We start from the raw sequence: 23293 nt of genomic DNA on the forward strand, positions 1-23293 counted from the left end.
AAATACCAGTTTCCTTTCATCATTTGATGAAGGCTACCTACCTGTGTTATTCAACTCTCTGTCACTGTGACAAAATACCTGAGATAACCAATTTGTGAAGAGACAATGTCTATTTTTGCTTACAGTTTCAGAGGTTTCAGTCCATGGTCACTTGGCCCTGTTGTTTTGGGCTGTGGTGGCATAGTACATAACAGTAAGAACACATGGTACAGGAGGTTGCTCACCTAAGGTTAGCCAGGAAGAGAGAGAGAGATGAAGGGAAGAGACCAGGGTCCCAATAGCCCCTTGAAGGATACACCCCCAGTAGCCCATCTTTCTTCCACTAGATTCCACTTCTTAAATGCTCTACAATCTAACAAAAGCACCAAAGTCTGGCAACCAAGGGTTTCACCAATGAGCCTTTAGGAAACAAAGGCCAAACTGTGATACTACAACAATCCCAATCATCAAAAGAGAAAAGTACAAATAAAAGAACAAAAACATTTAATGGAGAAACTTTGGACACACTTCTTTTGAGATTGACAAGAACATTGCAGATCATAGCAGTTTTCTTCATCATTGTGTCAAAAGTCCTTACAAATCCAAGAACACATACAAGAACAATGAAGACATAGTGTATTGTCTGAAGAAAAGAGACACAACCATCATCATTTGCAGATTATATGATTATAACTAACTCCATAGACTAACACCTGGATCTAAATAAAGACCAATCCAACCAAGATTTCCTTATAAAACTCAGTAGTGTTTTCTTATACCAATAATAAACAAAAGGAAAAGAGAAGAAAGATAGTATAGGATTAAAAACAGCAACAAAAGGCAGTTAAGAATCTAGGAAAGAATACACAGGTACTCTGTAGAAAAATATTTGCAACTCTATCAAGATAAATGAAAGAAAAACAACACCTGGACACAGAATATCTTTATGGATGGAAAAATCTACAATGATCTTAAATGTCTCAAAATTAACTTAAAATTTCAACAGCAGTCCAGTGAAATTTTATACACTATTCTGAGTAGCATGTCACACTTATGTTCAAATATACAGAATAGGGGCCAGGGATATAGCTCAGCACCACGGTGCCTACCTGGCAAGTGCAAGGTCCTGAGTTCAATCCCCTGTACCAAAAAAAAAAAAAAAAGCAGAATAATAAATAGCTGTATCCTTTGTAAGTAGGACAAGCAATATCAAAAAGAAATTTCATACCAGATATTCAGTTGTATGAAAAACCCATATAATAGATAAAAAGTGACATTCTTCTATAGAAACAGATGACACACCAGTAGAATGGGATGGACTAGAAAATTCAAAAGCAGACTCAAATATTTATTAAAAGTTTATATATGGTAAAGGTAACACCACAAAACAAAGAGGAGAAAGGCAATATTTTAGCACCTTTATTTTTATACAAAAACTATCTGGGTTTATACATTATGCTTTAAATATTAGACCAAATACAAAAGTGGACTTCAGCTTACAAAAAATCTCAACTGTAAATGTAAAAGAAATGTCAATAAAAGAAAGTAGAAGAATAACTTTATGAGTAACCAAAGAAATGCAAATTATCAACAGGATAATATTTTCACCACACTACATTAAGAGGAAAAAAAGATTAGATATTAGCCAGCTTTGACAAGGGTAGAAGCATAAGGAAACGTGAATCTTCTGCTACTCCTCTTGGGATGTAGGCATTTTGGAGAGCAATCTGGCAATCCCTGGTGAAGTACCTATACATCCTGTGTCCAGCAGTTCTATGTTGGGGCAGATAAGCCTGAAAACCTACTGAAGAGGCATATACAAAGATGTTTGTTGCAGCATTCTATGCAGTAAAAAGAAATTAGAGGCAGCCCGGGTGACCATCACTAAAAGAATGGAGAAGTAATCTGTAATACGTATTATGCATCTCAGTGCCTTATTCAAAACAATATGTAAGATGTGCACTTGGCCAGTGCCAAGGATAGACCTTTTTAAAACACTGGCTCAAAAAGAGAGAAAGAAAGAGGGAAAAAAGGGGGAGGGAAAGAAGGAAACAAAGGGAAAAATGATGAGGAAATTGAAAGAGATCTTAGCATAATACCATGTAGGAAATAAAGGCATACTCAACACAATACAGTCACATTCCTGTATCACAGATTTCACATGCACTTATTGTGTGTGTTCAAGAATATATGAGGAGAAAGAAAGTAAAACAAAACAGAAAGTGGCCTTGCAGTCAGACATTCACGTGCCAAGATCGTCTCTCTGCACCTGAGTCCAACAATGGCAATAAATGAATACTTCCTGAACAGACCCAGCATGCAAAACATTCACTCCATGGACATTCTAAAATTTGTGATCAGAGATGGTGCAAGAAGACAGAACAGAACAAGATGGGGTTACTGAGAAGCAGTGGGTCTCTGAGAAGAACATCCATGACCAGAAAACTGATTTAGATTTATGAACATCAGATCACTTTTCACATCATATTGGATCCTAAATCTCGCATATGTCAGACTCCTCGGAAGACTCTTCTCAGTATGAAATTTGTGGTGGTGGCCTGTACCCTTACATGTTCACCAGCTATCTGTGGTGCTTCATTCACAACCAGCCCCGCACCTCAAAGACATGACCAGTCACAGTCCCAGGGTTAGAAGTCTGCTTTGTTAGCCTCCAACACAAGTGTCACTTTATCTCCCAGGCTGGCATGAGAAAGAGGAGTCACTGAGTATGACAAAGTTTAACTATATGATTGGGATCACTATTCATTAATATTGACTGTGCATAACTACACAAATAATCTTTACTTTGCTCATGAGAAAATCAAGAGTTTTTTTTTTAAATACTCATTGTCACTCCGTGAATGGCAATGTCTCTGTGCGAATCTTTGTTTTAATTAAGTCTCCCTTACATTCTGGTTTTGGCTTTTATAGGGTTGGTTATTTGCACCCTCAGGCAGAAAATTTTAAAAACCAGTGAAGACAGTAAAAGAACACTGTAAAGCTTAATTGCCCCGGAAGTCTTTTGCTGCCATTAGGCATCTTTGTTTCACAAGTGTAGGTTTTACGAAAAATCAAACACAAAAATGCCTCTGGAGTCCGGGTCCTCAGCTGCCGATACAGTGCAAACCCCGAGGGATAGTACAAGTCTTGCACCTTTCTCGTCCACGCTTGCACGGGTGGAAGAGTTTGTCTGACAGCAGAGGTGCGACTCTGACACAGTTTAAGATTGGTGGTATAATGAGAAGACAGTAAGCCAAGGAGAACGTGTGAATTAGAAAAAGAAATTATTTTTCTCTTTTCTCTAGCTGTAAATAACCTCACCACAATGCCTTCCTTCCAAAACTCTAAGCCAAAGCACTAAGGTAAAAGAGTGTGCTAGATAGCTTTTGTTTCGAAGGATGTCATCACCAAAGAATTGAATTTGCTAAAGAAGTTGATTTTCAAACTCTTTCATCCTATGAAAATAACAGTTTGCTGGGCTCTTCCACCTCAGATTGCAATGGTTTACCTTCCTATATCCCCCTGTTGTGATTTAGGGCTTATTTTTGCAAGGGGAACAATATAATACAGTACACATATTTTACAAGATTATTTATAATAGTCACCCAAAGAATGATATACAGAAGAGTGAAGGAAATCTGTCCACACACCAAGACCAAAGAATCTAGCCAAGGGCCTGAATCCCACAGAAATGTCCTGCATGAGTCCAGCTGAAGACCTAGAGCCCATAACAATGCCTCCCACGAATCCAACTGGAGGCCTAGAGCCCATAACAATATTTTATGCAGGCCTGTTTCATGGATCTGCACTGGGAAGGCCCAAAGGTCAGTGGTGGAATCTAGGAAGTCTATGCCACGGCAATGAAGGACATATGTTAGTAGGCTTAGGGAACTATATTGGAGCCAGGAAACAGCACAAAGTAAGAACCAGAGCTCCCCTGAAAATGACCACAGCCATCCTCAGTGACAGTGAGGACCCAAGCTCCTCCGATGGTGAAAACAGCTGAGTTTCCATCAGGAAAGCCAATGTAGCAAGTTCCTCCAGGAGACAGGCAGTGCACCATCTTCCCCTCTGGAGCCAGGCAGCAATGCTCAAAGTGAGGACCGGAGCACCTCCAAAGTGAACCATAGCTATTTTCAGTGCCAGCAAGCTCCTGAGCTCCTCGGAGGATGAAAACAGTCAAGTTCATCAGGAAAGCCAGCATGACAAGTTCCTCCAACAAAACCAACAGCTCCTTACAGCTTCTACCAGCTCCCAACAGCCTTTCTCAGCTCCCAACAGTCTTAATTCTTCTCCAGTTCTGCCTCTTATGCTGCTGGCAACAGTCCTCAGGTGGGCCTCCCACACCTAGCACCATGCTTACTCAGTTCAGCTGGGTGTTATAAGTTGACCACCAGTTGTGAATCCACTACACTCCCTCATCTTATCTACCAGCAAAAGCAAGCAAGACGTCCAGTAGAGAAAGGAGTTATGTGTTTCCTCTCTCCAGGATGAGAAGATATATAGAAAAAGGAAGTAATATAGGGAGAGCTGATAATGTTGCTGAGAAATATTGGGGCTTCAAATGAAGCCAGACAGGGAAGTGACCTTGCTGTCGAGGAAAGAAATAAATATGATAGTTGGTAGCAAAGACAATGTTAAGTAGGAGAGCTTTGGAAAACCAAAAGACACCCTGGGACTCATGACTCAAGTTATAGATGAACATAGCCTGAGTACTTGTTGCAAATATAGAATCTCAGGCTCATGACAAATCCGCTGAATGAGGATATACAGTTTAACAAACCACTGGCTGATGTATATTTACATTTAGTTTGAGAAGCTTTGAACTACATACCTTCCTAATTTTAAGTTCCCAGTAAGTTAATAAATATAAATCAAAACAATGAGGTTTTAAATGTGTGTACTTGGCTATTTAATTCTTTAAACACATCCACATAAAAATTACAATGACTGCACAAATAACCTCATTTGAAGCTAACATCAAAAATCTAAAGTCTCAAATCAAGCTTCTCTGTGAGTACCAGGTCCAAGTCCTCTGAGTCCCAGACAAGACCTAGGATAAAGAGTATAACACGACTGCTTGACAGCTGTTTGGAACTCAGCAAGTCCCCGTGCATTGAACTCATGTCCTAACTCTGAATGTGAAAAACTTTCCTCTGATATGATGACACCGTGCTGTAGCAAGGCCATCTGTATGCCTGCCCCAGAGAGAATTTTTGTGGTGCACCAAGTTATGTTTATGACGAGGCAGAAACACGAGCTTATCCTGATCAGTATCAGAGAAACCCATATGCAGTCTGTGTAAGCAAGAGGAAAATGACCTCCAGGGGCAGTCACTGCAGCAGTACATAAATAAATTGGCAGATGTGTCAACTATGCATATTAGTCCAGGAGTTCAGTTCTTCGGGGACTAAAGTCCAAAGACAAAGACATTTGTGGGTTGCCGGTCAATCTGGAGCATTTCTTCTAATTTTTTTGGATATGTTTTTGACAGGAGCTTAAGGGCAGTTCAATAAATTAAAATGTATTTACATGGCAATGAAGAATTATCTTGACACAGAGAGTTATTTAATTACCAAGGTGCTTTGCGTGCTGCTAAAGTTGAGACTGTGTCAGCCTTTCTGGGACAAATCTTTATTTTCAGGGCCATGTGGCTCAGCCAGGAATGATCCCTTGGGTTGGAGCTTGTCATTTATAGAAGAGGAGTCTCCTCGCTGACCCCCATTTCCATAGACAGCTCTAAACAGATCGGTAATCTCAATGTCAGACATCATGATGAAGTCAGCGCTGCCAAGGCCAAATGTCCCTCTTCAGGGATGTGGCCTCCCTCTCAGAGGAATTGTAAATGAAGTCATACCCCATTTGCAGTCTTCAAAGCATGTCAGGGTTGCTATCCGTCTGAGTGACATTCACAGAGCCGTCTTGAGGCATCACAAGGTAGGTGTGTGTTAAAAGTCTCTGTGCCAGCAGCATCAAAACAAATGGGTAAACAGTAACCTCACATTAACGGGTGCAGGGAGTTTCCCCAAGCTAAACATGTACCGTTCCTGTGGGGAAGGAAGTGCCGCTGAGGTCCAGGCACTAAAGGAGACACGGTAAGAGAAGGCAGACTCTGGAAACTCAGGCTTAAACTCAACGAAAGTGGAGAGTTGTCCATGAGGTTATAATCTGATGGGCTGTGAGTCCTCAGGGAAGTCACTTTGGTTCTCCAGTTTTAATTTTCCTCATTGACATGAGGGTTTAAATGATCAGAAATTTGGTTTATTCTAATGCTAGGATTCTATTTCATTCCATTTCTAAAAATTAAGACTTTTCCTCCCCAGTCCTCCTGAACATTATCCTTACAGGTGACTGTAAGAATTTTACCCACTGAATCTATCCCAAATTCATGCTTCTAGGTCCAGATATCTTGACTCTAGTGGTGGGATCTGACATCAGCCGCTGTCCCAATACTCCATGGCCGGCCTGCCGTGGCTATCTGCACAAGAGGACTCACTCGGGCTTCATGAAGGGTTGGAGGAAGAGGTGGTTTGTGCTGAAGCATGATGGCTGCCTGCACTATTATAAACATAAAAAGGTAACAAGAGAGAAGGTAGGTGCAGGGCTGGTCAGGGAAAGAGCAAGAAACCTTGGGAAGAGTGCTCCCATGACCTAGTCCGTGTCCCAAGCATTGTTTCGAAAAGCACTATGTTGCAGAAGTCTGAAAACAATATTCCCTCCTGTGATTTCTCAGGAAATTTTCCATCTTCAAAACCTCTCAGAATTTGCAATTTATTTTCTCTGCTCCTGCATAAATCAACATTGGCATAACTTTCTATCTCATATTTCCTATTGTTCAGATCCTCTGTGAAAACATTTTTATAAAAGCCTAGAAAACAAGAACCAAAGTAAGTAACCAAAACCCTAGAGAAATCAAGGTGGGCCCTAGATACAGTGCAGCTCCAGGGGACTGGGTATCTGGGTATTGTTCCCCGGTGGCAGGGCGTGGATGTTATCAAGGCTTCTGAGGCGGAATACCAGGCAAGGGGTCTAGAGTAACTTGTTTCATTTTTCTTCATTTTTGACAGCAGTGATTTCTAACTACAGATGAGGGATGGAATCAGCTAGGGAATACTCTCAAAACATGCAGACTCTGTCCCACTCCCAGATGTTTCTAATTCGGCAGTCTGGGATAAGGCCTGGGATTGTGTAGTTGGGAAAAGCTCTTCAGATGATTGCAATGCACACTTTGCATTTTTTCAGCACAAGTGTTTTCTCAGCCCTATACAGCGGGCTAATTGTCCAGTGTGTCAGTTTGTAAATCAGATGGATGTGAGCATGGTAAAAATAGAGATTTCCGAAACTCACAGTAATCTCAATTTCTAATTTTCTTTTGGAAAACTCCCTAGCAACAGTTGGCAGGAGCTGAATAGAGTCCTTTCCGTTAGGGAGCGCATACACGCTCCTCTCTAACAAAAGGACCTGCCTATCACCCAGCTGGCTTCACCTGGCTCACATTTGTGACCTCCTTCTAGTAAAGGTTCAAAGCAGGGGTTTATTTACCTCATTTGTGATAAAATCCTTTTTCTGTCTTTATTTTCCATTGCCCTAATTTCTTAATGTTAAACTACATATATGCATGTGTTCACACACAGACATATATCTACGTGCACAGCCTTGGTTCCTTTCTGGAACAAGTCAATAAAAAAGCGTTTCATTACAAAGCAAATAATGATATTGCATACTGAATTATTATGAAGACTTTTTGTTCCCAGATTATGAATTGCTTATTTACGACACAGACCATGAGATGCACTGCCTTCCAGGGCCGTGTGAGCTACAGAGCTACTCTGAAAAACTTTGTCTCCCTCCAGTGCAAGAAAATAGGATTTTCTCTAATCAGAATAAAAAAAAAATGGTTTGTCCTTGATTTCTGCTTTCTGAGTATTAGAGTGGAACGGACCAGAAGTTTGCAGGTTTGTTGTGTTTCAGACGCAATGGAGTTTCCCCAAGTACATATGCAAATCATCTCCTTCCCCTGTACTTTTCATTGCTCAGGATCTTGAAAATCATGGGTTTTGAAAATCATGCCCATTTTTTAAGCTTTCAAGGTATTTCTGATTTGTACCCTGGGTGAGTAGCATAACAAAGTTTATTCCCATCTCTATGCAGAAGACCAGAACAAAGACAATGTAATTTTGGCAATTGTTCTTTCTTGAGCTCAATATCCTGAGATTGTGTCCTCTCTAGTTTTTGCTAATAATTTTTGTTTTCTTTTGTAAGATGGTGATAATAGTAAATGCCGCAATTTATTTAATACCCTTCTTCAGCAAAATAAATGGGTAAGAAAACTTGAATTTGAGCACTCCTCATTTTAAAATTCTTGGTCCTTGAACTTCAGAATAATTCCTGGAGCCAGATTTTTTAGGCTGGGTCTGCCAGGTGGCAGGCATGAGACCAGTGCTGCTGTTCTTGTTTTGTTTGGCTTGCATGGTGTTTTTATAAAATTTTTAATTAAATGCATTCAGGTGAAATGTGCTGTACAATTTACCATAATCCCCAGTTTTCCTGATTTCCATACGCTCAGCCCAGTCATTTGAGTTACCCACCAGGCCCTGTTGGAATTTAAATTCTGAAGTGAAATTTGTGTGAAAATTAATAACTACAGTGGTATTAGTAGTTGGAGTTAAATTTTTTTTTTAACATTCCTAAGTCTTCTTTGCAAAAGAAATATGGATCTTCTGCTGTGGATGCAGCTAGAAAAAAAAAGGATCAAGAACAACTGAAATTGTGAACATCATAGGTTATAATGTAGGGATGGTAGAATATACAATTACAGCTTATTTTGTTTATAGAGAACAAAAATCAGATTCCTTGCAGTGCTATGGACTCCAGAAAACATTATGTCTGATCTTTGGAATAGATAGCAATGACCAAGAAGAGTTAATGGAGCATAAGAAGAACATAACAGAATAAATTAGCAGAAAATGAACCCAGCCATAGAGTATTCATTCATGCAATAAGTATTTATCGAGTCTTTTTTATAAGCCAAGCATTATGTAAGCACTGGGAGGGCAACAAAACTGATAAGATGCCTGCCCTGTTTGCGCTTATAGTTCCATGGGGGAGACAAATATTAAAAAATAGATTCACAAATAAATATGCAATTGTGATTGGTACTATACGAGAAATTACAGGGATATAGAAAAGAATTGCAGCAGTCTAGGTTCAATTAAGAGACTCGCGTGGTGTTGTAAATATGGAAAGCTTAATGAAAAAGAGTTATTAATGATGGTAAAGCATAACTATGTAAGAATACTGCGTGGAAGAGCAGCATATGCAAGGTAAGGCAAATTTGGAAGGGGGGTGACTCTGCAAGGATGCAGATCTCATTGGAGAAAATAGTTTAATACACTGGATAGCAGTGGAACTCACTGTTGGGGGCTGGAGTCAGTCTGCAGGACCCACCGGAAGCAGTGCGGAGTGGGCTGGGAGGATGGGGAGGGCAAACCTCAGTTGCTGCACAGGTGCCCAATGGGAAGAGAGTGCTCCTGGGGCAGGAGGCCTGGGGTGTCAGGTCCTTGTGGGGGAGGTTCTGGCAGGAAGTGGTGGTATGGGAAGGACCATAAGAGACAAACCTAGCGGGGGAGGGAACAGCACAGAGAAAATCAGGACATCGGGGTGGGCAGGAAGCTTGGGGCACAGGAGGTCCACAGGGACAGGGTCACAGGAAGGTGATCACCAAGGTATTCTGGGGCTGCAAGGTCTCAGAGGGACAGTGTGTTCTGGTGCATGACTAGGACAAAGCACTGCCTGATGTCCACACACCTGAGCTGAGAACGGCAGGCCCACCTTGCTGCAGCTGGAAAGAGCAGGAGCATCCCTTCCCCCTGCAGTGTTCCTCTAGTGCCCTCTACTGAGAAATCTCAGCACCACGCTTCTACTAAAGGAGAATTCCAAACAGGAATTTACTACATTACTGCAGAGCATATAGTTAAGGGGAGAGTTTGGAACTAAGATGGACTGAGAGACAGTAGATGGACGGTGGGCACCAAAGTCCACTGAGAGGTCTAGCATATCAGGAGGGGAGTGCATGTAATGAATTCCTTTCCAAGAGTTTAACACTTCAGCTGAGACTTGAATTGAATAGAAGTTAACCAGATAGAAAGTTTGGATGAGCATTCTTCAGGCAGAAGGAACAAGCTGGCAAAAGCCATGCTGTGTTTGAGGAGCTCATCAAAAGCCCATGTGCCTGGAACCAGAGGCAAGGCAAAGGACAGAAGAGGAGGGAGGTTAAGCTTAGAAAGTGGGTAGGATGGGGCTGGGGATTTAGCTCAGCAACAAAGCGCCTGCCAGGCAAGCACAAGGTCATGAGTTCGGTTCCCGGTACCGGAGAAAAACCAAAAAAACAACAAAAAAAGAAAGTGGGCAGGAGAACGCCTATGCAGGGCGCTGAGGCAATAATAGGGACGTTGGGATGTTTCTCAAACCTCAGTGAAAGCCACCGCATGTTTTAGGTCAGGAAATCTTCAAAAGCGCTTTCTAAATCTCTTGCTAAGAATGACCTGGAAGGTGACAAGAATGGAGTGAAAACACCATTTGAAAAGCTAGTGCCGTAGTCTCAGTGAGAGCTGATAACAGTCATTTCCAGAGCCACAGTAGTAAACTAAGTAGATCTCCAGACCTATTTAAAAGCCAGGACAAATAGAATTTGCAGTAGGTTGAACGTGGTAGGGTACTTTTTAGGGTGTACATATCATACTCCCCAAGACCCCCTCACTGAGGGCTTCACCCCCAAGTCAGCAGTGTGCAGGGGTGGGGCCCACAGAAGTGACCAGGTTACGAGAGCATTGACCACATCAAAGCATGACGCACTAATGAGTTCACAGCTGCTGCAAGGTGGGGCTTTATTCAGGAAGAAGGTGACTAGTGGGAAGCCTCCGAGGGGCATATCTTGTCCCTGGTTCTCTTGTGCGCTCGCTCTCTCTCTCTCTCTCTCTCTCTCTCTCTCTCTCTCTCTCTCTGGCTCTCTCCTTCCTTCTGCTTCCTGCCTGCCATAATGTCAGCAGCCTTTCTCTGCCACAGGGGTCCGCCATGATAGTTCTGCCTCACCACACGCCTAGGGGTAATGGAATCAGCTGACCATGGACTGAAACCTCTGAACCAAAATAAATCCTTCCTCTTTCTACTTGTTTTTCCCAAGTATTTTTTCACTTGTTTGAAAGCTGACTTTGGGGGTTACTATAATGAATACTATAAACTTTGTGGTTTGTCTCGGAAGAGCAAGGTGAAAGCATCAGCTGATTCAGTATCTGAAGAATGTTCTTTGTTCAGAGATGGCCATCATTTCACTATGATTTCACATGGTTAAAGAGACAGAGACTCTTGGAAACCTCTTTTATAATTATCTCAGTCCCATTCATGAGGCTTTCACCCTCATGACCTAATCTCCAAAGACCCTATGTCTCAAAAGATTCGTGCTGAGGATTAGATTTGAGTACATGAGTAGAATAGTGCAGGAACACAAACCATCTACAGCATAGAGAAAGGGTAGATAGGGTGATCCAGAAGTTTCTTGACACAGTGTCTAAATGGACAAAGTATCAGTTACCGCAGTAGGTGTAAGTGAGAAGACTATAGACTGAGGAAATATTAGTAGCTCAATTTGAACCAATACAGTATTGTGGTTGAAAAATGTAAATGGAATTCTTATGCAGGTATCTAGACATTCAAGGCTGGAGTTCAGAGAAAAGACTGAGAAATATGTATTTGCATATAAATATGTTATACTATGGCATATAATGAGCACAGTTACTAAAGCTACAAAACTTGATGACATTGCTAATAGAGATAACCTAAATGAGGATAAAAAGAGAGCCCTTAATTTAAACCATGAGGGTGGTCAGAGAAAGAAGAGATAAGAAAGGTGGTCAAGAGAGATGGTCAAAGAGGTAGAAACAAAATCCAGGAAAACATGCTTCATAGAACCAAGACAACAATGAAAAGTTTCAGTAGCGAAGATGGTTAGTGTTTTCCAGTAATGGCAAGAGGCCATGCCATGATGACTTTAAAACATCCATTAGCCTTTACACCATAGAAGTCATAGACAATTTTGGCAAAAGCAGTTTAGGCTATGCAAATGAGTTTAGAATGAGCAAACTCATTAATATGGCCTGAAAAGAGAAAACAGCATTTAGAGACCAGTCTTTTGAAAAGCTTAAATGTGAATGAGACTAGAGAAATAGGGTAACTAAGGAGTATTTAGTCCACTTACAATTCATGTAATTACTAATATAATTGAGTTTAAATCTGCTATCATTACTTCTGCTTTCAATTTGTCCCATATGATCTATATTTCTTTTTCTCACTTTTCTTTTTTCAATAAATTGAATAGTTCTATTTTTCCATATATATTGGTAGTTCATTCTTTTGCATTTATTTTAATGGTTAGCTTAAAAAATGACTGCGTGGATTTAGACTTATAGGAACTTAATATAAATTAATATTGGTTTTATTTTATGATCAACACAGCATCTAATTTAGTGATGTCCTAAGTGATGTTTATAGCGTCATGTGTTTTAATTCCACACAGACTGTAAATCCCACAAGATATTATTAGAATTCTTTCTTACACTCAATGTTCTTTTATCACGACCCACATCTTTACCCATTTTATTAATATGCTTTTCCTGCATCTTCAAACACTGAACCTAGGATCATTTTTCTTCTTCTAGTGGGACACTATTTAGTGAGTGATCTGCTGGCTGGTGATGAATCTTTCATTTATCCCTGCTGTCTTTCTCACTCCTTAATACTTTAAGAATATTTCATTGGCTATAGAATTTTAGATTTGGCAGTTGTTTTCCTTTTTTGAGTGTCTTCCTATTTTCTTTTGGCTTTCTTTATAACAATAGGATCTTCAACCAAGTTATAGGTAGAAATAATGAAAGTCAAAAGATGCTTTTTGCTGGTCTCTCTGTGCTTTATTCTGCATATATTCTTCTGACATATTTACAACTATATATTTTAATAACAAATGAACTCCACAGTTATTAATTTCAGCACTTGTATCTTCACTTCTAGTTTCCTTTTGATGTGATTCTCTTGTAGTCTTTGTTTATCCAGAAATTTTCAAGCTTGTCTTTTATTTCTTCTAACTTATTCACATGGTCATATCAGAGTCCATATGTAATGATTCCTTTATCGGGAGCTTAGCCAGTCTGATCTACCAGCTGCCATTTTTGCAATTTTCTTTTGAACAGTGATTCCAAGGCATTTCAATCTTATCAGTGCTAAAGTAATTGCAAGTCAACCTTCAGTCCCTGTGACGGTTGGTCCTTGCCCCTTCACCCTCAGTTCCAGGGTCATTTTTCAAGGTTCTAACTCAGAGCCTGAATTACCAGGAACTCCTCCTAAGGGAGATCTGAACTCCATGAATCAGCCAAATGCGCGTTCATTTCTCAGCTCCTTTAATGTCAGTGACCCTGATGTTGGATTCCTATTCTACTAAGTTTTAGCCTCAGTAGTCTTCATTGCTAGCTAGCCCTGTGATATATTCAAAGATATTTACATGCTTCAGCTTTTTTTATTTTTCTTAGCAGTGGAGTTGATAATTATTAGCTAGCTTGCCTTTACCAAAAGGAGAACTCCAATGACAGCTGAGCAGGAAGCTGATATGAGGATGGAGCTTTTCTGCCACAAGTTTAAAGACAAAAGCTACCAGCTTACGTGTGAATGCTGAGGGGGCTAGAATCAAGCAGAGCGAGAAAAGAAGTTGAAGATACGAAAGGAGAGGAATAACTGTTGGATCCTTTTGCCATCAATCCTAATAGTTGGACACCTCTAGTCCATGGGTGCAGCAGCAGATTGGACTTTATGAAAGAAAACACTGAATATCCAACAAGGTTAGACCTAGAAGGAAGCGTTCTCTGCACACTGTAGCAGAACAAGCCAGTGTTTGTGAAGTTCTATGAAGCTATGCGTGCAAGAGGCCAAGTGTGGGTGTGTGTGCAGGACTGAGAGGCACTTCATACACTGAGCTTCACAGATGCTCAAAGAAAAAAGTAGTGTGAGGCCCAAAATAGTGGTCTCTATTTCAAAAGTTCTGATTTTCACGTGTTTATTCTGCTGTGTTGGGAAGGAGTTCAATGGCACGCAGTAGTGAGGGGAGACTTGGGTTTGAGCAAAGAATGAGAGCACAGAACACAGAATGGGATCAGTCCTTTAAGTCACATATTTTGAATCAAAGGACAGTGATTGATACTCCCTTTAAAAATTGCCCTGAGTCTAACAATTCACCTTGAAAGGCTGTAAATTTCTAAAACTAAATGGAGGCAGAGTCAAGAAATGGAATACGCTGTGTGTTCTGAAGGTTATTCTAACTCTACAGCCCACATCTTGAAATAAAGACTTTATGCTAGAACATCTAGTTAAAAGATTTACCAGAAAATTTGGTAATTTTTAGAGCTTGGTGATTCTTAGAACTTACCAGAACCTACCAGAAAACTTGGTAATTCTTAGAATTTACCCACAATGGATCCCAGAGATAAAAGAATATCAAACGCAAAGAATAGATTTGCATGGACATGGAAGGAAATAATAAAGTTGGTTTCAGAGGGTCCTGTTAGTTTTGCTTCTGACTCAAAAGGTTTTAGGCTTATTATTGTGGTAGAAATGAAACTGGAGCTGTGGGGAGAGATGCCTAACACTGCTTTTTTCTCTGAGCATGTGTGTTAAGAGATCTGAGAACCAGGTCTTGGGTAAAACACAGATCTTCTCAGAAGTTTGGCAAAGGAGGATCTAGCAATACAGGCTGAGGAGGAATAGGTAATGGGGCAAGAAGACTAAAGGAGCCTGATGTTCCCAGGGTCCAGAGAGGAAAGTGTTCTAAGAAGATGAGAGTGATCAGTAGAAAGAAATGTCGCTGTGGAGGAACTGTCCACTAGGCAGAAGCCTGCTGGGGGACAGCACACCTTTGTGATTGGTCCTGTCTAACCTACATTTTTTATTTCACTTTTGCTCAATCTAAGAACATGTTTTTCTCTACCATCCTGAACCCTTCAGGAAAACTCCCTTAAATGCACATTTCTTGCTGCTAATTTTCACCTCTCTTTTAACGCAAAATTTTTGGAAGAGTCATCTAACACTGTTTCTACTTTATTTCTTAGCCAACTGCAACCAAGCATCTGCCTCAGCAATACAGGTGGTTGCTGAAATTAAAAATATGACCACATTATCCAGGTAGAGTGTGTAGGATGAGAAAAAGGAACGGGAGACCAACATTTAATAGGAAGTGATATCTGCTTGTTAAAGTTTTTATTGAAATTATGCTTGCAGGATCTGGCATGTAATTTCAAACACTGAACTATACTAGATTCCATTTCTTTTCCGATTTTACTGTATTCTCAGTAAATTCTCTGTGGTCCTGTCACTCACAAGTGCACGCAGATGCGTTATCAGGTGTGTGTGACTAAAACAATTTTCTTTCCGCTGTACCAGGCTTCGGTCCTAAGGCTTTTGTTCCTGTTTGTGTGCTTCTGGCAGAGTACAGACCCAAGCCTAGCGCTCGGTCACACCTTGGGGCTCCACCACACCATGCCACACTGCTCCTACTCCACGTCTCTGGTTGCCAATCCTACCTGTTCTCCCACCCGGTGGTACCCTTGAAAAACGTTCAGAATTACAAAAAGGCCCACGTAAGAACTATGAAGATGTGTGTTCCTCACATTCTAAGTTCATAGAAATAAATCAAAGGAATAGCTAATCAATGGGAGAATGCTTGCAGCATTCAGAAAGATGGGAACGAGTCAATATATGTTAGGGGCTCAATGTAATATGGATCTTAAGGTCAGCTCCAATTTTCCACACTTCCTTTGAACTTTAGTTGTAATTTAAGAAGCATCCAGTAGGTGGAGTAGCTCACTCACAGTTAGTTTTTCAGAACCCACATTAGCAATTTGAATGAAAAATTCTTGTTAATGCTAGAAGATACATGAAAAATAATTAAGACCAACCTCCTCATTTTCCAATGAAGAAAATGAAGACTGAATATTATACAGTTTACCACAGAAGGTCCAGCACTTCAGCCAGGTGATTGACATTCACTTGAATCCATCTCCACCCCATAGGTACTAGCTACCAGCCTCCAACATTGGACAAGTCACTCTGCAAAACCCATGCAATGGCACAAGCAGCTAGTTCTGGGTTAAGAAGGTGTTAGGATACTTACAGTGTTGACTATTATGGGATGATCATGTTTCTTGGGATCGTACACTGTTGGAGCTACTTAAATAGTATTAAGAAGGTGTCCTTCCAAAACACTTTTTTTACATGAGAAAGGCCCCTTGGTCTTTCCAACTTTCTTCCACCTTATTTTGCTCCTTTCTGTATAGCAAAATCCCATTTCCATGTGTATGTTATAGGTGTAAGTTAGAAGAAGGCCTGTTTTCTAAAATAACTTCCTTTCCAGGTTGCTCAATGCCTGGAATTCCCTGGGATAAAAGCAAGAAAGACCACGGCTCCATGTCCTTCTTTAAGAGATTTATTATGCTGGAGGGAAATTCACATGCCTTCAGCTATTTGCCAAATATTTATCGAGAATGTACTATGTAACAGGGGTGGAGCTATAAAAATGGTTAAAAAAAAAAAAAAAAAACAGGCCCATAGTTCTCATGGAGTTTACGATTTACCATAGGAAGAGAACAAAAGGAAGCAAGATAATGCTAGATGCTGTTAAGTGTTTAAAATTGAGGGCGGCTAGAGGCTGGGAGGACGTTGAGAGGGATTCCAAGGAATTTCAAAGACGCTTTTCTGAGGTGCAAAAATGAATTAGTCAAAGGAAACAGTTAAAGCAAAGGAACTGAGGCAAGAATGTGAAACTATTTCTATTATATTCTTAATAAGCATGGGTAGTATATCTGGTTGCTTCTTAAGTGTTGCTACCTGCTGTAAAGAATGATGCAGATGGAAAACAGTTTAAGAGAGGAAGGGGGCAGCTCAGATGGATCTCTTTCCCTAGGAAGGAGAGGGCAGGCAATGGAGTCCAGCCTCGCGGCACCAGCACATGGGGGGAGTGCTGAAAAGGGAGGACAATGACACAAAGAATCAGAAAAAGTCACTAAGGGCACTCCAAGTATAAACTGAGGACTCCAAGGATAAAGTTAAATGTACCGTGTGAAAGAGCTTTAAAAGTAACTCGCCTGTCTCCAGCTCTCTGCTTCAGTGTTTCTCAGCAGGTGATTTGAGTACCACAGATTAGACATCACAGAGGTCTACCAAATCTGAGCTGAGATTCTATGCAACTATTATTTTCCCAGTGCTCCAGCTCTTCAAACAGTGTGTCCATGTTCATGCTCCATGCGTAGGTTCCATTCTTCAAAATAGGAAGAGGCTAAAACATCTAAAAGAAAAACAGAAGACTAATAATGCATGCAAGAAAACCTGAAAAGCTGTAGAGTTATTCAGAGACGGTTAATATTTATCTTTATAAAAAATAGGTCTGTGATAATTTGCACCTTGTTACCCATAATATATAAAGAAGCATTCTGTGGCTTTGAATAAAGGACATTAGGCATTCCTCAAGGCCACAATATTATTTTTCCTAGGCATGGTGTGCTTTTGTGGACAGTTATGTGTTTTTCTTAAATCTTAAGAGCATGGAGCCCTCACCTCATCTCCTTCTTGGCACACAATGAGGAGGAATCTCTATGTCTGAAATTGTGGGTGGGGAGGATGCAGTTTCAACTCCTGCAGCAGACAACAATGATGACACGGAAATGCCTTTGGAATAATTAAGAAAAGTCATATGCTCCTCCTGTACACTGCTATCTTTGCATTCTACTTAGGAAGCTGCACCCAAAAAGATAAAGTAAGGTTAGACTCCTAACGTTCTTCCCATCCAAATTCTAATAGGATTTCCTTTGCTAACCCTTACACCGACCCAGCTCCAGTAATAAAACAAAATATCAAGATTTTTGCTTGCCTGGTATGTGACTGCCCAATATAGTTAATGCTTAACTTCTGTCTCATTTTTTCATCCTCAAAAATTTGAAAACAAAGCTTTTGACTTCTTTCTTGCACAGATTCGCCTAGTAGGCCATAGCAGCAGGATTTTTTGCAAAAAAAAAAATTGTCTCAGAAGTGTAGCAACATTTGCTCGGACTATCGAACCACTATGCACTCTACTTCCAAAGTTTCTACTGAAATGTCTTCAAGGTGGAAATTATCTTATGGTTCTATAGTATGGTACTGCTTTTGTTTTTCTTGGAATAGCCTTATTTCATTTAAGTAGAGTATCACCTAGATCAGCAAAAGGAGAATCAGTCAATTAAAGCTTTGTTTTTATTCTTCATAAGAAATTCTCAGAGAATAACCTCAAGAATGGACAGTGGCGATAAATGATTCATGAGGTACAAATGTCCTTTGCATTTTTTCCGTTTGGAATAAGTTTATCACCCTTGTTTACAAGAGGGGTATTTGTTTGCAGATTTGCCCTTTTACTTCAGAACTAAGACAATGTTTCCACTTTAACTGAGTCACCCTTGTCCTACATATTGCGTAATGGCACGCTCTGCCATCTTCTCTCTGCTTTGGCCAAACACAAAGACAAGGCAAACTAGCCAATGGGTCCTGAATCAATTTGCAGTCTCTGTGATGTTGTGTGGTGGTCAGACGTATTTGTCACATTGCAAGGAATTATAATATTGAATGAACTGCAGAGAATTCTACTCAAGCAATATTAAGCACTTGATCTTAGCCAAAAGGCCGAGAAGCGATCAAGCAATATTAAAGTAAAAATCAAATGGAGTTCCTGCCAAGGCTATGAAAAATGTATTCTAAAGGCACTGAAGGAACATTTGCAAGTTGAAACTTTTCATCAGAAATTGAAAGAGTTCAAGGTCAGTCTAATATTAATTCTACCTCCCCCCTACCTCTTTCATCTAACAGATATCAAGTTGCATTAGAATCTGGCAAAGAGATACAAGTTTAGATCACTTTAGCCTTCAAAGGACAATTTTTGAGAAATATTCTGTATCCATCTATTTAGTCTTGAGTATCATTAGGTTATTTTAAGGTGAAAATGTCCAAAACTTGCCTTTTCATAGAAAGAGAAATTCATTTCTGGTAAGTTGAAATTGCTTTTGAATAATTTATAGGGAAGAGAGAATTCATCAGAACTGATACCATCAGCAGGCATGAGATTGCATTGTTTTATAATGGGTGCTGTGGGAACTGAGACACCACTGTTGCTTAGCATGAAAATTTCAATCCAGAATTTCACATAGGTTAAAGGCATAGTTAAGAGAGGGAAAGCTTGAGTTAAAATTAACTATACAGAAGTAACCTTTAAAAATATGATCATTGTAAGAGGAGAGTTATGCTCCCATTCCAGTGCTGACAGTCATTACAACACTGTGGAACAGGCTGGCCCCAATATGCAGGCCTCTTCCTTGCAGTGCTGTTCCTCCCTCCTCCTCATTAGGAGAGGAGATGATGGTAACAACATAAGATAAAGAAGTAAATCCAAGTAAAATAACAGCATGATAGTGCAAATAAAGTGAGAAAAGACCCAATCCATCACTCAAATCATTAGGGTTTCTTCTCTTACCCTTTAGACCTGCTGCTGAAACATAGCATCTTTAATCCCATTCTCAATTTAACAATTTATGATCTTGGAACTTTTTTGACATATCACGTTGAATCTTGCTCACTGACTTTAAATGCTGAAACTGATCATATTTTATGTGCAAAGAACATGGCTAGTAAACATTGGTTTACAAACCAAATCCAAGATGCATAAGGCAAACTCTTACTCTCATAACAGGTGGTGACTGATCTTAAACTTTTAGTATGGGTAGAACTTACACAGGTGACATGGGAAACAGAATTCCAGTGGGGAGCAACAACCTGAGGAAAGGCTAGACAGGATTGTGTTGAGACCCAGACAGCCATAAGTGGGACAATTTTTGTTTGAATTGTGCCATGTAGGAAAAAGACTAATGAAGGTGTGGACCAAAGCCAGATACTTTGAGTTCAGACAAGAACCTTGAACTTAAACTAAAGAGGCACATCCAATTTGAGTGCCTATGAATAACCATGGAGTGCTTTTGAACCCCAGAAGTATATGAGATATGACTGAAAAATACAGTGATCATATAACTTCTTAAAATTTGTTACAGTAAAAGTCATATTACCATTAATCTCCCTTAAAATATTCCCCTTGTCTTTGAATACACTTATCCCATCATTGTTGTGACTTTCCGAAGCAATTCTGGAAGTGCTCTTTCATGAGTGTCATTTGGTTGCACTGGCATGGTTGCTTCCATGCTGTGAATTCATTCAAACAGTTACCTTTTGCAGTTATTTTTATTTTGAGGAACAGCCAGAAGTCACGGGATGCCAGATCTGGAGAATAAGATGGGTAGGGATACAGTGTTATGCTTTCATGAGTCTGTCTTTCTGTTGGATAGCCCTCAACAGCAACGTTCAGTGGATTTTTTTTTATTACATCTCATGAAGACAGAAAAGAAAACGTCCATAACTGCTTCAGAATGTGGCAGGAGTGGTAAGCTACACATGTTTGAAGTGAGGAGAAATATTCTGAGGGAGATTAATAGCTGCATATCTTTTACTGTAATGAATATTTTTATTTAGACACATACCATAGTTTTCGATCTGCCTTTTTAATGGAAACATAAATAAAGCTATTCTTTAGGATTTGGGTAAGGGGCTAGGTGCTTGGGTTATAAGATGAGTCAGGGAGGATTTAACTAATTCAGCCAAGAGGTAAGAGACTGAATTTGGGTGGTGGCATTAAAAAATAAGGAAAGATGGATCTCAGCAATGCTATAGTTATACATCTGCTAATCTAAGTATCCCCTGCTGTCCAGATTCCCTTTAGCAGTCCTGAATCTTCCTCGCCACTGTAGATCCTCTCCATTGCAGGTATTTGACCAAGCAGTTCAGATAATATTCTATTAAGGAAGCATGCTACTATATCACGAATTGTCCTTTAATATTTTGATAGTGGCATTTCAGTATAATTGGTTTGTTTGGTAATCCTGTGAGTCTAAAATCTCCATGCTGCCAAAAATCAGGACTTTGTAGAGGCCTTGTAAAGGTACAGGTCGTCATTTGAGTTTGTGGCCAGTCTCAGAATTTCCTTACCGTCTCCAAGGTATAACTCTATACTCACGAGAGAAAATATCTCCATTCCTCGCACTTCCGAAAACAGTATCGCCTTTGCCCGTCACCTACAGACCAGAGACGAACACTCCCCTCACCGCCACCTCATTGCTGGTTTCACCTCTTCCTCTTTCTCTTCCTCCTCTTTTTTTTTCTTGTTCTTCTCCTACTATTTGAGCATACTTTAAAACACCTTTAGAATGCTATTGTTTCTGTAACTAAGTACATTCTCCATCTCCATTTTGTTCTCTTTTTTGTCCTGGTGAGTTCTTACTGTGATGAGCAATAAGCCGTGCTCTTCCTGGATCTAAGTCCATTTGTTGTTGCTGCCTGCCAGGAGCCAACTCCTTTCAAAGGTGAATGCCAGTTCTCCATTGGTTCATCTCCCTGTGGGTGGGGCAGGAAGTGAGAGAGAAGTTTCCCATGGGGAACTCACGCTGCACAGCGTAACCCACTGACCATTCAGTAACGTAGAGAAAGATGGTGGAAGGAAACTGTTAACGATTGACTGTAAAGAAGATATACTGGGAGAAGGGAACGCACCAGATTCTGTCTGGGATGGCCCCTGGCTGCTGCTACTGAATGCACTTGTGTGTTGAGAATCTTAGCGCATGTGCAAATACTGATAACCTCTGTCACGTAACTTTTAAAAGGTCACAAGCTTACGCCACAAAAGCAGAAAATGAAAGCATAATAAATTTCCTCTTTGTTGACATTGTGATAAAAACTAAAATAATTTTGGCAGATTTTTATTTTCATGAAAGTTCCTTTCAGTTGACTTTATTTCCTACATAATAAGAGATGGCATTGGTGATAAAAAATACCATGCATTCTGTAGAACTTAGTGGAGATTTCAGTGTTACGATTTTGTTACATCATTTTTCTTCTTTTAACAAAGACATCAAATGACCAATGTACAAACAATAGGCTAAAAAATGATAGACAAATTTTTAAAAAATATTCTTTTACATAATTTTAAATAAATAAACCAATGTGGTTTCAGGTCCATAAGTAGGTATTTTTATTAATAACCAAAAAAATAGGAAGAAGTTTGAGTATCTAGCCAGAGATGCAAGAATATCTAATATAATGAAAGGCAGGTTACAATGCAAATGACGTATAATTCGAAAGTAATTGTAGGTAGGGATAGATGCTGAATTAAGTTATTCATAAGTAAATTATATTCAATTTAATAGGGTAGGCCTTCATCTGAAATTACATCCTTCCTAATTTTCTGTTGTCCAGTTGTATTTTATTCTCAGATACAAGTAATAGGTATTTTTATCCCTAAACATTCTTCCTTAGGAAAATTTTTTTTAAAAGAGTTGCAATGTTAGTCATATCTCCCCGGTTTATTTTAATTTTCTACTCTTAAAAGTCCAGTCCAGTGAGCTTCCAATTTATTTCTTGCATAAATCTTGGGGCTGGGGATTTAGCTCAGCGGCAAAGCGCCTGCCTGGCAAGCGCAAGGTCGTGAGCTCGGTTCCTGGTACCGGAGAAAAACCAAAACCAAATAAATAAATAAATAAATAAATCTTTAGAAAAATTTCAGCACAATCCCCAATGTATGACAGTATATCCATTTACTTATATACCCTGATAATATACATAGGTATTACTAAATTTACACAAAAAATTGTAAACAATGAAAATGAAAATAAGAAATACTAAAACTTATTTTATTTATTACAAGTTCTTAAAACCCTTTATGTTGTCTTTCAACGTAATTGTAATTGAGGTCACTTGATTAAATATGCATCATTATTTTTAGAAATTGTGTTTTAACTCTCTGAAATTCAAAAGGCTATTTCAGAATTTAGCCTATTTTCCTACATAATTTAATGGCTATCACAATTGAAAGAAACACTTCCCAAAGGTAGCAGACAGCCTAATGAAAGCACTGCTTGTTTGGTTGCATCTCATAAACTACAGTACTCATTTTGCAATTTCAATTTTTTAAAAGTTTACTTAGAAAATTTCAATTTTCCCTGATATCCATCTGTCACTTGTTCAAACTAACTGGGCTGTGATGCTCTTTACAATTTTTGACAAATGAATGCAGAGCATGTTATTCAGGAGATGTGAAAACTCCAAAGCCTGTACAGATACGATTTTTTAGAGATGAAACCTACTGTTTACGCCAGCTAAGCCA

At 39.6% G+C, this 23293-nt stretch overlaps 1 protein-coding gene across 1 annotated transcript in view; it reads left to right on the plus strand.

The window, feature by feature from the left end:
* Window positions 1–23293, plus strand: part of LOC102024336 — a 109061-nt gene that overhangs the window by 46118 nt on the left and 39650 nt on the right. The window contains exon 7 of the mRNA XM_005382184.2: window positions 6378–6556. Coding sequence (XP_005382241.2) covers window positions 6378–6556 — 179 coding nt within the window. The remainder of the gene's footprint in view (window positions 1–6377; window positions 6557–23293) is intronic.

This window comes from Chinchilla lanigera, unplaced genomic scaffold (genome assembly GCF_000276665.1).
Source record: "Chinchilla lanigera isolate Chin_1 unplaced genomic scaffold, ChiLan1.0 scaffold00017, whole genome shotgun sequence".
Classification (NCBI taxonomy): Eukaryota; Metazoa; Chordata; class Mammalia; order Rodentia; family Chinchillidae; genus Chinchilla; species Chinchilla lanigera.